General features: G+C 42.1%; 1 protein-coding gene across 1 annotated transcript in view; it reads left to right on the forward strand.

Moving 5' to 3' along the window:
* LOC132258493 (trithorax group protein osa) overlaps positions 1-17,586 on the forward strand; it is a 59,545-nt gene that overhangs the window by 21,859 nt on the left and 20,100 nt on the right. The window contains exon 5 of the mRNA XM_059755823.1: positions 1,399-1,440. Coding sequence (XP_059611806.1) covers positions 1,399-1,440 — 42 coding nt within the window. The remainder of the gene's footprint in view (positions 1-1,398; positions 1,441-17,586) is intronic.

A 17,586-nucleotide genomic window follows, 5' to 3' on the forward strand; every position in this document is an offset into this window, starting at 1 on the left:
TACACAGGAATATTTTCATGGGTTTTTCACTATGGAATATACAGAGGAGTGCATATAATAGAGATTCTTCTGCAATAGACAATCTTATCGTGATTTGCAATATTGGGTCAGTCAGGGTACGAGTTTAATGAGGATTGCTTGTCAAAATATGCCAGTGATGAGGACAGTTTATCAGGCAGTTTGAAGGAGGAAGAAAGTTCTTCATTTATATAAAATCCTCCGCGTTCAGCCGGTTTTTTACCTTCGAAATAACTCAACTTTGGTACATTTTGAACCTGAAAAAAATCCGCCCTTTTGATTCTTTTGTTGTGATTTTTTGCTTCCTTTGCCCTGTTTTCGTATATTGACATTGCACTTATGCACAACAAATTCACTCGAGCGCATTGACATTGTGAAACTCAATTGATCACTCTATATTCCAACGATAATTTATCTACATTTTTCAAAGATGTTTTCTTCCAAATGAAGGCTCTCAGAATAAGTCGGTCTACAATCATTGCATAGTAGTCACTCATTGAGGAGAACTAGTGATATTCATCCCGCTAAATTGGGTGAATGTGAAGTAATAATCTGTGATCTTTTTGGGTCTATTCACATCATTGTTATCTCACCGTCACTGTAGCATACAGATTGCAGATTGAATGTGTTGTTAGAGGAATTGAACTAGAGTTTCCACGGTTTGGCTTTAAATCCAGTCTGTCACGCGCTTATGCTGGACTCTGGAGAGCATTGAGAGGGTTTTGCGTTCCGCACAGTTGCAATGCTGCGGACTTTAGGGCCTGTGTTTGGCTGTCGTCATGATGGTGATGATTTGGATGGAAATGTGTAATGGAGTAATGCAAGAGACACACGTGGATTGACTGCGGTTCACGTGTTTTTACATACGTGGAAAATGTTGTGTTGCGGCGGAAAAAAGGAGGAAATTGTGTGTGACTGAATGTGACGAAGGCAAGAGCAGAAAGTGTATAGAAGAAAAACATGCGGGAAAAGTGTAGGTAATGGAAAGGGATGAGCTTTCAATGCTGTTGTGGATGAATAGTAGAGTGGGTGTGGGTGGGGTGGGCGTGAGAGTGAGCGAGAGAGTGAGGCAGACGGGAGGGAGTTTGGGGTGGGTTTTGATGGGGTGCGGCTCTTTCAGGGTTTTCGGTCGTTTTCCAGGGAGAAATGCGCGACGACCCGAAGAGAGGGTGGCTGGGCGGTATGAAAGCCAAGGTCATCATTTTGAGTCACTGACCTAACCTATTACATAATGCTTTTCATTTGTTTACCCAACTTGGCTATGTACATTGCCATTTCACTGCCAACTGTATATAATTTGTTTTGCATTTCACTTCTTTTCAATTCCACCTCACTTTGTATCTCTAACCTCTTCTCACTACTTTTCACCTTCATTTTCAGGTGAGTATCAATCACAACAGTCAGTATTTGTCACATCACTGGGTGAGTTTTGCACTTATTTTTACCTACTATCTCATATTGTGTAGCGTAGTTCTTGTTGTGTATGCCCAACAACAAGTCCCCTTCCCTTTTTTCCCTCTGCAGGACAATGGGTTGAGACTCTCTGTGCAAATTGCTGAGAAGTTTGCAATGTGCGCGATGTAAACATATTACAGGGAAGACTTTGACCTCTGGCATGGTTGAAAGGATAGTATTTCAGGGATTTCCCATTCACAACCGGCGGCAATTTCGCTGTGACCTATACCTAAAATTCCATTTTATTGCCATCTCTCCCCACACATTGTGTGTGTGTGTGTGTGTGTGTGCATCGCATGGGGAATCAATCTTGATGCACTCAAGTTGATTGAAGCCTCAGCGCAGTATGGCAAAGTCATGTCTCATGCACCGAGAGCGGGTTTGTTATGGGAAAGTTCAGAGCGAAATGTCAAATTGACGTTTGAGTAATTAATTATTCGGATCACGACACATTCACTTTGCTTTCAGAGTTTGTTGTGTGTTCGCGAGGGAAATCATTGTGAGAGAAGTTGAACAGCTGAGAATAATTGCTAATTACTAGTTTAGCGAACTTAGAGGCCGCACTATAGCCACACATGTACAGTGCAGACATTCGGCCCTTGATGCTTGTGTTTGAGAAATATGCAAAATTCCGCGCCCTCCGGCAGTATGATGACCATATAATTTTTCAATGAATGAAAATTTGTCGTGGCATTCGCGTGCCGGTGGTTCTTAATTCACGTCACAAATTGCAATTAGCGTCGGGGTGTGGGATATTATTATAGGGATTTGCGCGAGGGCGATCGGCAGAAAGTGATTGCGAGGGAGGGCAGAAAAAAAGAGACAAAATAGAGCAAGTTGACGTCATCCGAATTCCATTGAATGATGCGGTTTAGTGGCACACATACGAAATAAAGTTGTTCAGCTGTGAAATTGCTAGGGAATCCCTCCATTAATTGTTGGCAGCAGTTATGTGTGATTTATGTGAGAAGAAACAAACATTGGATGGGATTTAAAATGTATGTATATATGCTGTGTGTGGAGTTATGTATATGCATACCTCTAGTCGAGGTGGCGGCATCAAAAATGCATTTTCAAGAGCATCGGGAAGAGAGAGAGAGAGAGCAAAGAGGATGGGAAGTGAGCACATGATTGAATTTAAATGGATTGACAGTGTTTGGAAGAGGCGCCCGTAATGAAAGAGAAGGTGATTCCTTTTAACGGAACACAAAAAGAGAGTGCAGACACACTTTTCTGCACTATTGCATGGATGTCATGGAGATCCATTAAGTGAAATCTATACGCAGGGTTGTGCGAAGAAGGCGGGAGAATGGAAATAAAGAGTGTGATAAAAGTGCCAATTAAAAGTAATTAGACATGTTTTTATGAGTGTCACACACTTAGTTGATAGAGAGAGAGAGAGAGCTTCTGTGCACACTTGGCAAGTGTTGTCAGATCCCGACTTGGCGGAATTCATACAAGAGTAGCGCAACACTCTACATTGTGGCATCTCTCATCCATTTCTATATGCTTAATTGAATATTTATTCAATTGTATATTCTCGGTGGAGCATAAGGGTGAAAGAGTTTGTCTTTTTTTTTATCCTCATCATCATCATTATCATCATTGGTGGGTGAAAAGAAAGCAAGGTCTGCAATCAAGAGTTTCGCGGTGGGGTTGCAAAAAAGAGGGAATTTAATTTAAGGAGAAAAACAGTGCAGTTTCAGTTGAAAATAATATTATTATTCATTTCATACATTGCATTTTGTGAATTTGTATCTCTCTGTGGTATTTTCATACAATCTCCAACGTTCACCATTCGATTCACAGTCCGTGCACTGCTCTGTATCTCTTGCTCTCCTCTCCTATGCCTTAGCATTGAATAAATGGTGTGGAGACGTGTTTTTGAAATTTGTGACTGGCTTGTGTGTGTGCTGCTGGCCTGAAGTTGAAATGTGGCAAAGCTGTAGCGTGTTTTGCTGGCACTGCTGGGAGTTCAACTCTGTGCAATTGGATTTTGGTATGGGAAAGCATTGAGGCGGCGAGTCTCGAACTGAAATGGGAAATGCTGTGTCCCGAGCACCAGCTATTTACGCCGTTCCCTTGTGCGCGCTCTGACTGCTCTAGAGCTCTATGCTTTGCCGCGCTGACTGTGCCTGAGTGCTTGCCTATACAAAATGCTTGGTACTATACACACCATATAACACACAATGTTGGGTCGACGTTTCCAATTCGAAAATGTTGTGAAGGCAGTGGTGGCGGAGTTCTAATGCGCCGTATACCCATAGTATTTACGTCAAAAAGACCATTACCACAATTATTTCACCACACGATTTTCCATCACCCAAACGACATACAACACAAATCTCAGGCTACGCTGCTGGTGCTCATTGTGAAAAATACCTCCATCTAATTCCTATGCATGGACTATTGCCTTCATGAAGCCCCCAATGTTTCGTGTGTGCATATGATGAGCGCAGAAGGAGAGGAATACAGAAGAAGTAATAATAATGATGAATTTTTGTATTGGGGAATGGAGAGGAGAGAATAAGGAGAGTAGAAAAAAAGAGAGGAGAAACGTCAGAAATTGATTAGGTCTGTGAGTAATAATAATGGAAAATCAGCAAGTGGTTGATGTCACTTGTACTGCTCTCGAGGAGCGCGTCTATTGTGGCCTTTTTGGATAATGTCGCTTTTTATACCGGCTCGATCGTACATATGGAGAGATTTATCTATAGAATGAGCCTCATGTCACATGAGTGATGTATGACCGCGTGTTTCGATAGTGTTGGACAAATTATGAAAACACCACGCAAGAATCTCAATGACGTCAGGAAATGTCATCACGGAGTGTATGTGCAAAGGCAGTACTCCAAAATGTATCATTCATTGATGTACCTCGTGGGTGAAGGAGAGGGAGTGAGTGTGAGTACTATGAAGAAGCGGATCTTGGGCAAATATAAATTGCCCCTTGATGGTTTCCCCAGTGCTTGATTGCTGTGTAGTATAAAATAGAAATTTTAGACAATCCCACACTTCTCCAACCCCGCTTGTGAGAAACACCGTGGGTTGTTTGTGAGTGTGGGAGGGGGTGAGGTTTTCCTTTCATCCGATTCTGCAATTTAGATTCTTCCCCATTGCCAGTGGATGTCGGCAACGTCGTTGGTGTATTCTATGCAGAAGAAGAAGGGTATTATTCTCACTCTCTGCGCCTCACATCCCAATTCAGAGGGGGTTTTGCGATGTAGAATGGAGAGCACACTGTCGCTCCGACTGCCACTCTATCGCCATTCCCCATCTCGAAGGCATTTTACCAAGGCAAAGTTGAGGCGAAACTCGAGAGACGACGAACGGAGCTCATGGGCTACAATGCGAACCGACAGGCGGCATGGAAAAGAAGAGTGTGTTCTGGAGAGTTGATGATGATGCTGGGGCCGGTGGTGTTTCTTTCTCTCAAACCTTTTTTCCCTCTCCGGATCCTCATGCGCTCCACTGGAATATGTGAGTGTTTTTCATCCTCCACTCGGTGGGGTTTGGTGAGCTCACCACTCTGTGTCTACCTCCTGAGTTTGTGCTGAGCTATGCAAGAGAGTCGCAGGCAAAGCCAGAACCGACACTTCTTCCAATGCTATAGAACCTATGGAGGGTGAATGTATGGAATAGAACCGACTTTGTCGTTTCTACTAAGTGTACACTGGGTATAGATACCGGTTATATATACATAACATTAAGTGAATGTATGTATGGTTTGGCAGAAGAGAGTGGATGTGTGTGGGAGGTGATGGGATTCAAAATTAAGGGAGTTTCTCTCTACCATTTCTGCTGCTGCTTGATTCCATTCTCACTCTTCTTCATATAATACCGAGAGCAGAATCGTCAAGTTGAGTCTTCTGGAGATATATTCAGAGGTATACAATGTATTATTATGGTGCGCGCACGAGGATAGACTACAGGAGGCATGGGTGTGAAAGGAAACTGATGAGGAAGAGAGAAAGAGTGAGAGAGAGAGAGCGAGAGCGAGGGCGAAGAGCGGAAAAGATACGACGGGATGTAGGGGTTTTTCACTGGTGGAAAATTCAGCAATGTGCCTGAGAGAGTGCAGAGTTGGAGAATTTGCCAGAGGAGCAGTTCTCACAAGCGCCTGACTGGTGAAGGGGGGGCATTTTTAACCAGAACCCATCAGCTTTCAGGAGTGTGAACTGGGAAATGAGAATACTTCGGGGGAGAGAGAGAGAGATGTGGGTGGGAAAAGGTGCAAAGGGAAGAAATCGGTGGCGGTGTGGGGTTAAAACAGAAAGCTGTAAACTAAATGAACGAACGTCGCTCGGTACAATATAAGCAGTCGAAGGAAGCGCTCTGGAAGGAGTATGCATGGTCGGATAAGTGGGAGAGGTTGTATAGAATGGTTCTATATCGAGGTATACGGTTGGAAACCATCGCTTGCCATCAACGGGTGAAGTGTAGAGGCAAGAAGTGCTCGGCAGAATGGGGAGAGAAAGAGCATGTACAAGCTCTGTGGTAGATATGGGAGTTAAGAATTGAGGAGGAAGCATTACACTATCGCTATAGAAGGATGTGAGATAGATAGAATTGAGTGAATCCCTTGGAGCCGCTTATGTACTTTCCGATGATGACAGAAATGACGGGCGAAAGAGAAGTTTAAATGAGCATACTTTTTTTGCCCGTACCGCTACACACGTTATCTTGGCGATATAGCGCTGATGATTAATTTTTTCGGTGTGTTTAATGCCGCGAATGAAATATTAAAAGGCATAAAATAATGCTACCGATTGTGAGTATATTCCATATCTCATGTCTTATGCACAAATTTATACTCGCTGTGTGTTGTTTAGGATTTGGGAATGTGAGGTGGTCTGCTTTGTTTTTTTTCCGCTCATCATGAGGCTATATTTCATTAGTGTGGAGGAAAGAGGGCAATAACACTCATTTCAAATGGAAAGACATTCAACGGAAGACTTCCGCTCATTTTCCATCTTGTTTGCTGTGCATCTCCAAATTAATGAGTTATGCGTGGTGCATTCAAAAGTATCCGGACTGTGCAAACTTTCTCAACCCCTTTTGTGTCAAAATGAAGAGAGAAAGAGAGAGGAGAGGGAGAGAAAAAAGGCATTACTTTAGGCTTTCGGTGGCATTGAAAAGTTAGAATGTAGTTGGCTTCCCTCCTTCTTCTCCCCCACAGCCGTTCTCAGGTCGTCGTGTCTTATGTAAATTGCAGATGAAATGCTTTATGATAGCGGAGAACACCCCTCTCATTCCATTCGCTCTCTGTGATGTTGTTTGCGAATGCAGTCGACGCAGCATGTCCTTTTTTATGACTGCTGGCAGATATACATATTTTTCATGTGTATATCCCTTTTTTGCCATACCCCTCGACGTCCGTAGTCATTGCCATCGTCGTCAACATCGTTTTCACATTCAGCCGTATGTATTATTATTAAACGGCGCCTCTGCGCATTTCGTTTCGATCCATTCTCTATGGACGGACGGGAGAGTTGAACGTGGTGCTCAAGAGATGGCATTGGACTGTGTTGGTGATCGCACACACACGCAGCGGAAAATGTACATGGGTGAAGGGAGATATACGTATATATTGTATTTTTTCCATATAAAATACAATATACTTTTTGTTCACATCGTACTATAGTGAGCTCTGAGCTGTTGTGAACAGAGCGAGTTGGGTTCTCTCTGCTGTGTGTAATAATAAAACTCTCTGGTTCGTCGTCGTTTTTCAGACTTCTGCTGAACTGCCACATGACGTTAGCTGATTGCCGCGCTGCTGACTAGAGTGGTTTATATAGAATTGGAAGTGAGGAGAGAGAGAGATTGTACTGCGTTCGCAGTGTATGTGTTGAGCAATCAACTTTTATACCGTTCAAATATAATGATGGGCAAGGCTGTAGTTGTTAATTCTTTCATACTTTGAACAAATTTTTTTTTCTCTCTTCTATCTCTTTTTCACCTCTCTTTATTCCCAATATCAAATGTATGGATCGTTGAATTCTTCTTGCGCGAGGAGAGTCAACAATGGCATAGAGATCTGGCTGAAGGATATAATAAAATTCTCCAGCAATTCATACTGACAACTTAATTTGCGGTCTTCAGATGAATTTATCACATTCACCGTGTTGACCGAGGGATGGTGAAGATTGTGGGACAGTCAGAGATCGGGAAACAATCAATTTTCATCTATAAATCATTTTGTACAATTTTCCCGTGTTTATCAATGAACTGAAAACGTTTTCATTTCACTCGAGAGTTTCGCTTCCATGCTGCTTATGGATGGAAAAAGTGTAAATATGATGCCTGAAGGAATTTCAAATTAATGGTTGAAACGTTGAAATTTGCTTCTTAAGTGTATTCCAAGTGCGACCGCCTCCACAGCGCGTTGCAGTGACTTTGAAACTGTCAAAACAATTTCTGCATATTTTGCTATCACCGATTGGCACATGTGTGCATAGAAACATATTGTTAGTCATCGAGTTAGCTTGAAAATGAGAATTTTCAGCTTTCTCAATTTCTCGTGGGATCTTATTTGGAATTTGAATGTCTCTTCTAACGAGGATGCATTGATTAAACCAATAAAGAAGTCCTGACAAGTTTGAGAATAATAAACGGATATTTGTGGGAAAAAAGTACTCGAGAAACCGGGAAAAATCTGGGAATTCTCAGTAAAATGACGACGCAACATTGTATTAGATGAAAGACGAAGGGTTTTCGTGTAGATCGTAGTGATTATAGTATCTCGATGGAATGAATGGGCGGGAAGAGCGAAAGAATGGCAAAAATGTCACATCTCTGCAGGCGATATAACCTCAATTTAATTGTATAATTTATGAATCGCGCAACACTGAATAAATGAACGAAAAATCGACAGATTGGAGCGAATGGAAGAGGGACAAAAGAAGAGAGAAGAAAGCAAAAAGCGGACTTGATAATGATTCTATTTTGTATTGTGTCCCCGCGCCAAGAGAGATCTCTGAGGGTGATGCTTTTTTTTTGAGGTTAAGTAAAGTGCTATCGAGGTTCTGCGCGGAATGTGAGAACGATGTGACTTTTCGCATATTTTATATAAGGCATGGCTGAGTTTTTCCTGCCGAAGGATTCACAATTGGAAAAGGAAATGGAGTGAAAATGTGTTTTCGGAGAAACACGCCGCCTCTGCATTCGCTATATTGAGTATAATATGATATTTTGCTGCCTAGCTCTGCTCTCGACACACCAACACACTGGCGCGACGGTCGGCGCCTGGGTGTGTGCGTGCGCTGGCGAAGAGGAGTGGATATGGCTGTGCGACTGTGTGCGGGACACACGTGCATAAATAACGTATTGGGCTGCGGGTGTGTTGGTGTGTGCTGCCGGGCTGTGTGCTCTCACAGAGTCTCTCTATATGACGGGTATGAACACTGGCCTGGCTTTCGAAGCACCACAGGCCTCGAAACAACGAACGATTCTTTCCAACTCAAAATTTATATTCGTTCGCAGTGAAATACACACTGTAGAGTTTTCACAGTGGAAAATATTGTAGGTTTTTTTCGGGGAATAATGAGAAATAGTGGTGTGAAAAGGATGGTGGAGAAAATGTCCGTGAAGACGAGTGACTTGTGATAGAGTGGAAAATATTCTGGTCAAGTTGGAGTCTTGAGGAGTGACACATTTCACGAGCGCGTTTCAAATTCAACATTTGAAAGAGAGAGAGAAGAACTTTTCCATCTGTACACTGAGTGCGTGGACGGATTTCGTGCATTTCAGAGTTTCTCTTAATTACTTTTTGAGATTTGCTTTATGGATTTTTTTTTCAATTTCATCTCTGATAAGACAGTGAATATCATTTGTGATATTTAGGTTTTTTCTTGGGCTTGAATGAGAGAGACTCTCGTTTGGTGGTGTGTGGTTGAAAAATACATAAATTTATTTATAAAAATTCCCGTTGGGAATTGAATCATCCATCGTGGCTGGCACAACACAAAGAAAGACTGGTATTGTTGGAAAGTAAGTGAAAATTGTGTTAGATAACTATGTATATTTGTACATATGTAGGGAAATTTTCCATCCACCTTTTTCCCAATGCATTATATCACAGAAGTGTGTTTGGGAGAAAAACCTTTGACACTTCTGCCGGGCGAGAGAAATTCAGTTGTGCGGGGTTAAAACATTAGGAGTCTCATGAGAGGCGACTTGCAAATGAAAATGTGTTATTACGAAAAGGAGGAGAGGAGAAAAAATGTTTGGCATGTGAAGTTTCTTGCTCACATTTTGTGTCAAGAGACATTGGGATGGTGTGCGTGCGTGAGTGTGTGTTTGTTGGTGATTTTACAAAGAAGTGTGCATTGAGCTAAATCGCGAAGAATGCGAAAGAAAGCTATATTGGTAAATGATTGATTTTTATTAGAAACAATATATCTCTTTTATATTCTATTCTTTCCTTTTTATTGTTCACTCGATATGTGTCAGACAGATTTTATGGCTTCCTAATGTAGGTCCTGTTCGTCTCTTCGGGGGTTGCGTGGGGTGTGATGATGGGGTTGTGTCTCAGTCTCAAGGGGGATTCCGATGTAATAGGCATTTTGGGCGAAATGTGACAATAAATAGGAGTGTCTGGGTTGCAAACTGAGCGATAACCTCATTTATATGCAAACTTTTCTTATGGATTCTGTGATTTTTTTTTCTCCGTTGTTTGGTAATGAAGAGATGCTGTTTTGGTGCTTTCTCCCACTTTTTGATAGCGCACACACAACAGTATGAGCGAAGAATAATCGAGTGACAGATTTGGCGCATATATGGTAAAAAGATGAGCGCTATCTCGAATAGATTCAGTGGTGTTAGTGGTTGATGAATGCCGGTATCGCCATCGCCATCGCACACGTTCCTTAGCATTGACGCCGTGTCCCACATTCATTATTCTGTTTACTTTTTGCCGCCATACGGTCACAGGTACAATGGAATTGAGAGTTATGGATGATATTGTGCAGATTGTGACACATGGCATATAAGGCACTTCCATGCACGATTGCATCGGCATGATTTACTCGAGTCCTTATTCATTCATTCCCTAATCCTCATGTTAAACCAAAAGCACTCAACAATAAAGACAAACAAATGAACAATAAAGACTAGAGCTTTATCCCTTTTTTAGTACAAGTATTTGCACGTTCTAGGCATCAAACAACTCAGCATTCAGCATCAAGTTTTGGTCAATTTTCCTGTATAAAAATAGCGCAATGTGTATTTCTCTGGCAAACGGGAAACTTTCACTCTTCTGTGGTTGAAAAACTTTTCCTCATTTTCCACCACTTTCTGCCATTTGCGATGGAAATACTTGTGGGAAGAGAGAAGAGACCTTTTGAAGATATAGCCAACCCTAGATATCTTGTAGGATACTTTCTATACTACACACAGCGTCGTGGCGTTTGAAGAAGGCGCTGTGGTGGAGAAGCGAGTGAGGATTTAACAGGGAAAACGAAAGTACTTCCTGGAATGGTGATAAAAGTTAAGATAGTGAAGTACAAGAGAATAGATTGTTTGTGTGGAGCGAGGGAGAAAGAGAGATTCACATGATGATGATCCCAAATGAATGGAAAACGTCACCAAACATGTGATTCTCGTATGCATAATAAACAGTGTATTAGATGCTCGAGTGAGTCTGCATAGGAAGATTGATGGTCTCAATGGCTTTTCCTACAGCTGTAAATACGGCCTGAGACCGTGTTTGTGTGATTATACTTGAAGTATATTTGGAGGTGCGATTGCCAATCTCGAACAAAAGTGTGGGGGCTTCATCTGCCTGCAAGCTCTGAGGGAATATTGGTGCGATCGGCACGTGTGGGGTCGCATGAAAAGGTGTAAACATTGAATTTGTCTGGCATGATGTCATGGGGGGAGGTTGGGCCGGCGAGTGGGGCGCTCTCTGTGCGCCCTCCGGTGCGTGTATGCGAGAGACACACGGGGAGAGAGTGGAGGGTGGAAATGTGGCCTGCATGTAAGTGGGGTGGCATTGAAGGGGTTCTGCAGGAGAGAAAGTGAGGCGTGTGCGGCAAAAGAGTTGGGTTTTATGCTGGGCGGGGGGAGTGGGTTTGGGGGTGGCAAGCACAGCTTTCAATTTCATTCAAAACAGAATATGGGGGTTGCCTCGTATTGCATGTGTATCAAAATTGTATAGTATAAGTCTATATGTTGGCAGTGCAGCTATACAAACTGCCACGAGTTTTGGGGGTAAAAGTGATGTAAAGTGTGGGTTGTCGGCGAAGGGGGTTGTAAAGTGAGATGGCAGTCGAGAGTGTGAGTTAAGTGAGAGGAAGAGCGGGAGAGAGAGAGAGAAAGGCGGCACTGTGATTGTGTTTCGCAAAACGAGAAGAATGAGAGTATGCAATGTGTTCCAGTCACGTGTTTTTACTACAAAGAAAACACACGGCACTTTGGGTAACTCCTCTGCACTTGTATCTCTTCCGTATGCCACGGAATATCTCAATTTGACGCTGCGGCGGAGTGAGATTTCGGCTCTGTGGGTGGGGATTCTTTATAAGTCACTGTCTCGGCGAATGTAGTTCAATGTTTCACTGCTGTGTGTGACATAATTGATAAGGAGGAGAGAGAAAGAGAGAGGGTATTATCGCTGTCCGATAAATTAGGTTGCTTATTGAGGTGGTGAAGAGAATTTGCATATGACCAGCTGGTTGGCTTTCAATCACTGGCGACAAGTTGGATGTTTTATATACATACTCATGCTTGTATGTTGATTTGGAACGTGTTAAGCACACGAGGAAGAAGTTTTCTATCTTTTGCATTTGTATACAAAACAGAAGGAAAAAATAGAAGATAAAACTATATGGGATTTAAAGGGTAGCTTATGTGTATGGTAAATGTTATGTGCATAGACAATTTTTAAAGGTCAACACACTGGGATTCCCTTTCTGTTCCTCCCGAATGCCCTGATTTTTTTTATTCTTGTCCCTTCCAATGGCTCTGGGAATTCCTATGGCTTTCGGTGAGAAACTGTCGAAAAGAAGAGCCATTTACCTAGAAAAGAGCCTCCCAAGACTGCGTCATAGCGCTTCAGGATCCTATGTGTACATATATTGTGTTGTGACTCATTGAAAATGTGCTATACATAAGCATACAGCATCGCGTCATACATAAAATTGAAAGGAGAAACGGAGAGCGGCCAAGGTGGTGGAATGTTGTGCTGCTGAAGATGATTTCTGGCATCCGCTGGTGCTGAAAAAACAGCTGATTTTCAATTCATCCCATTGAGCATACTTTATGTATAGGCATGGGCTTGTGAACTTTGATGAGAGAATAGCAATCTGTACCTCGAGAGCCGTGGACTTTTGTCGTCACACACTACATATGTGTAATGTGGGAAATAGTAGGAATGCGAATGGGTATATAAAATAGAAATGATGAAACTGACGATAAGGCAAATGGAACAAAATGTGATTTTAATAGGTTTTTGGAATCACATTACCCGTCATCTCTTCTATTCTTCACGACGTGTGCAAAGTGGTGTTTTCTGTTTATTGTTTTGCTTTCTGTACGGCGAGGAAGGGCTTCCATTATCCCTCATTAGTCCAACGAGAAAAGAGAGTTCTTGATATGGTTATTTACTATGCATAATTGCGAGGGTTTTGAGTCTCTAGAATGGTGGTTGAAAAGAGGTCTGGAAAGTAGTAGAATTTTAATAATTGTGGCTGTAAGATTAGAGTTTGCAGTTCTTAAGAATGAGGAAAGATTGCATGAGACTCTATAATGCAAAGCATTTCACATCCAATGAGCCCCGCATCTCGCTATGTGTTGACGATATTGGATTCCAAAGTCGCGTGTGTTTTATGTTTGAACAATAATAACTATTATTTGTGAATTGGCTCACAAGCAGATGACTTGTACTTGTGCTGTGGCAAAAGTACATTGTAATTAAGTGTGATTGCTTGAGAAACGCACGCCGCAGAAGTGAGAAAGAGAGAGAGAATGTGTGTGTTGATAAAATGAATGGAGGTGAGAGGAGAAATTGAGGGAGAAAAAGTCGTGACGCGATCTCGCTGAGATCATCAGTTGATTGATTAATTTGTCAATCATGTGAATGCTGAAGCCGGCAATTTGCAGTCGAAATGGCCAATGACTTGAATGCGCCGATGCTGTAGACGAAATCCCAGACTTCATTAAAATCCCATTCAATAATAAATTGTGTGATGCATGAAATCAGAAGACCAAACGAATGTGTAACATCGCTGATTAAGTGCTATGTACTCAGCTGAGATGCACGATTGGACAGTGTGCGCGGTGGGGGTGGGAGAGTGTCTATCCGCACTTTGTGTGTTTAAATACAGAGAGACGTAAGGTATTTTTAGAACGGTACGTCCTAATAATAAACTCTTGAGAGAAGAAGAAAAAAAAAAGACACACGATGGGTTGTATAATCGCCTTTTTTGTTACCGTTCTCTCTCTCTCTCTCTCTCTCTGTCACTCTATTGTGGCGATACAGAGTATGGCTGGAAAAGCGTTATCGAAGTATGTATACTACAATGGGTTTTGATACCTCTTTTCCCATTGCCATCATCTCATACAAATGCCGTCAAAACATTCAGAGCAGAGCAACCCCCCGTCAGACCAGAAAGTCTTTCACATTACATGGCGAGAGAGACGTTATAGATCTATCTATGTATCGGGGGCTGATATAAATTCTTTTGAGAGGAGTTACACAGGGATGCAGTGTATATTGTATATAGCATGGCATGTATAAAAGGAGGGAATTGAGAGTATAATTCGACCTTGACACCTTAAAAAGAACTGTTTGAATTTTATGCGGATGTTCTGCCAAAGAAAAGTGGAAGAAAGTCCTGTACTTTGGACAGACTTTCGCGGCCGCGCGGGGAATGGGGTGTGTTCTTCCTCTGCCACCCGACTGCTCCACCTTTTACTCTGTACAAGTATTGAATGGCAGAGGAATGAATTAATGCCAGGGAAACTTGTACATGTAATTTGCATAGAGATTGAACATTTAAGGGAAAGTGTGGGAAGAGTGCGTCCCCGCATTTCGGGTAACATCACAGAAGAGAAGAGGTCGAAATAAAGTGTGAGTGTGACGGGAGAGAGAGAGAATGAGTTTGGGGAAAAGGCACATAATGGCATTAACCACAATTTTATTAACAGATCAAGATGCCTGACCTTCCGCAAATATTTTATTATTTATTACATCATTTTGTACACACTGAGACTTTGTGTTGTATGAATGAGTGGGAAATTGGTGTGATTCTCGCTTAAGAAGGCCAATTATAAATTTTTGAATCGATAGAGATACACACACGTTTTGTGTGAAAATCGCAAATCACAGTTTAAACGTGGTCGGCAGTAGATAAAGGGAATATAGAGTGAAATAAGAAGCGCGCTTGTGATAAGAGTAAACAAGGCAAATACTAATGAGATTTCCACTTGCTCACATTTTTTTCCCCTATTCATTCATTACTTCATACAATAGGTCATTGTATTTCCACACAGAAAATCGTCATCGCGCCATTTGTCAAAGGAGTATCAAATGTAATGTATTAATTATGTCATTACCTTGCTCATAAATATTTAGTAGTGAAGAGACGAAAAGAGGAGAAAAAGACCTGTTTTTAGAAGTCACGTGCCTGCTGTACATAATTTAAACATCTGGAACAGAGTGTGGTGAAAACTTACCATTTTGTACATAGCCATGCATAATATACCTAAACATGGCTATGAAATGAAGTGTAGCAAGAAAGTCGTCGAAATTGAATCGACTCGGTGCATGAAGGGCAAGTGCAATTGGGTCTGAGAGTTGATTTGAATAACATGAAATGACAATCGCCTACAATTATAAGATGAGAGAGCGCGCATAACGAAGGTCCTAATAAATTCTATGCAAATGGGTTGCACAGGATGTGCTGTTGTTGCAATTTATCTCTGGAACGATGATACTTGAGCGAGCTACTGCGGATCAGATGAGAGACAAAGGAGGCAAAAAGACAGAAAGAAGCAAGCGAGGTAATCAATTGCAATAGAAATGTCTATAAGACAAATTGGCCTGGTCCGATGATGGTAATATGACAAAAAGGCTTGAGACAAAATCAAGGAAAGGAGAGGCGCAGAGGGAGAAGAAGGAGGAAAGAGCCATCGACGGGAGGAAATGTAAGAAATTGAATAAAAGGGAGGGAGAGCGATTACAAGATGCTTGGCAGCAAAAGATTTTCTCCAACGTAAGGCATTTGCTTCATCGGGAAATCCAGAGTTTACGTAGTCTTTTCTCGGGTGTATAAAATATCTTTGGGGCTGACTGCTGGTGGAGTTGTTGTTGCTTTTAGTGTGCTCTCTGTAAAATATTATTCCGCCACACCAAATGGATGGCAGTGGGTGCGAGCGAGATGGGGCGATGGCTCTGTGTTGTGTGTTGGAGCCAAAGCCAGCCAGCCAGCCAACACAAATTGTGTATGACACACACGGGAAACGAGAATCGAGCGTATAGCAGGGCAACATAGCAAAAGTACTAAGTGTGCTGTATAATGTAGAGAATGTGTATAGTGAGTAATATGCTGGTTGGGTTGGTTGGGATGTGAAAGCATAGGAGGCGAAATGCCTGCAAAGTCGGACTTGGAATATCGATGGTAGTCTCCCGAGCACCATTGGATGCGAGGTTAGGCGAGTCGAGAATACGAGAGCTGATGGGAGAGTCCATTTACCGCATTGCAAAAGGGGGTCGCCACAGCCGCTCTGCCTGCGCTCTTCGCCCGTTCGATTGTCGTTTGTTCGCTCCGTTGCTGTGTGTCATACATATACCGAGTGTGCTACAGTCAGTCTCCCGCTCGGGTATATCTCTCTACCACCCATTATACGCCGAGTGTAGAGCTACATATATGGGGAGAAGAGAAGAGACGGGCATGTGAACATATCACTAGAGAGAACGTTCCTATCTGCCTCAATACATCACGTTCAATTCGATATAACTAGCAGTGAGCACAAGCTCAATGGTGTGGCCCCACAGTAGCGAACTTGGAGAGAAGAGGGCTTAAGCAAGACAGAGCGAGAGCCTCCAATGGCAACGGAGCGAGGGCATCATCTGCAGCGGGAAAGAGAGGGAGAGAGAGAGGAGAATACGTTGAATCAGGCTGTGGAGCAAAAGTCCCAAGTTTCAGTTAAGGGGACTGAGAATAAAATAATAAATGGGGGTGTCTATATCCACACTAGCGCACAGCTTCGATCGAAGCTCCAACCTAACCTCAATTTAACTATTTATAGGGACACTTTCTGCCTCTGACCTCTCAACATGTGAGAGAGTGAGGAAATATTGGGCTGATTTTCTCTTTTCATTTTCATAATTTATTTTGGAAATATGAGAATACTTTCCGAAGGGGTTTTAGCCAAATTAACCCTTCATTTTATCAAACACACACGCCCACTATTGGAAACTCTGCATTCATTCTCAGACACACGATAAATGACCCATTCAATCCTTTGTTTACACGGTGTGAAAACAAAATATTTCAAATCGTTTTATTATGCCGCAATTACAATCTCTCCGTTCAATGACTGTCAATTGGTGAGGAGTTATGAGTTTTCCCAAACGTTCTCCGTTTATGATCGATGGCAGATGGGAAAAAAATCAATGAGAGAAATGGTGTGAGAGGAGCGTGAATCATGAAATAGAAATTTAATTGGTGCGTGTCTTCACTATCGAGATTTGAAGAAATTAACATCTTGGATCTTGTTATCTTGGTTTCACAGTATAATGAACCAATTTTTGCAATTGTGCCTGTCCTATTCCAATTTGTTATCTCAAATCACATTTTCTCATAAAGCTAAGCAAAGTGAGCGAAGCATGGACTGTTTTTCAGCGACATCCACCTTCTCTCACACTCTTTGTTGCTTGATTTATCTCTCCTTACTTTATATACGGATTAATTTGTTGCCCAAATAAACGTGTAAATAATAATTGCTACAATATCTGAATGTTGAATTGTTGCGAAAGAGAGGATTTTCCTCAATACACGGGAGTTGCTTGGGTTTCTTTTCAAGTGACTGTTGAGTAGATGGTAAGAGAGATGTTGTACGGGGCAATAATAATAATAAAAAACCATAAATTACCCGTCTTTGCCACGTGATTGT

This window comes from Phlebotomus argentipes, unplaced genomic scaffold (assembly GCF_947086385.1).
Source record: "Phlebotomus argentipes unplaced genomic scaffold, Phlebotomus argentipes genome assembly scaffold_4, whole genome shotgun sequence".
Classification (NCBI taxonomy): Eukaryota; Metazoa; Arthropoda; class Insecta; order Diptera; family Psychodidae; genus Phlebotomus; species Phlebotomus argentipes.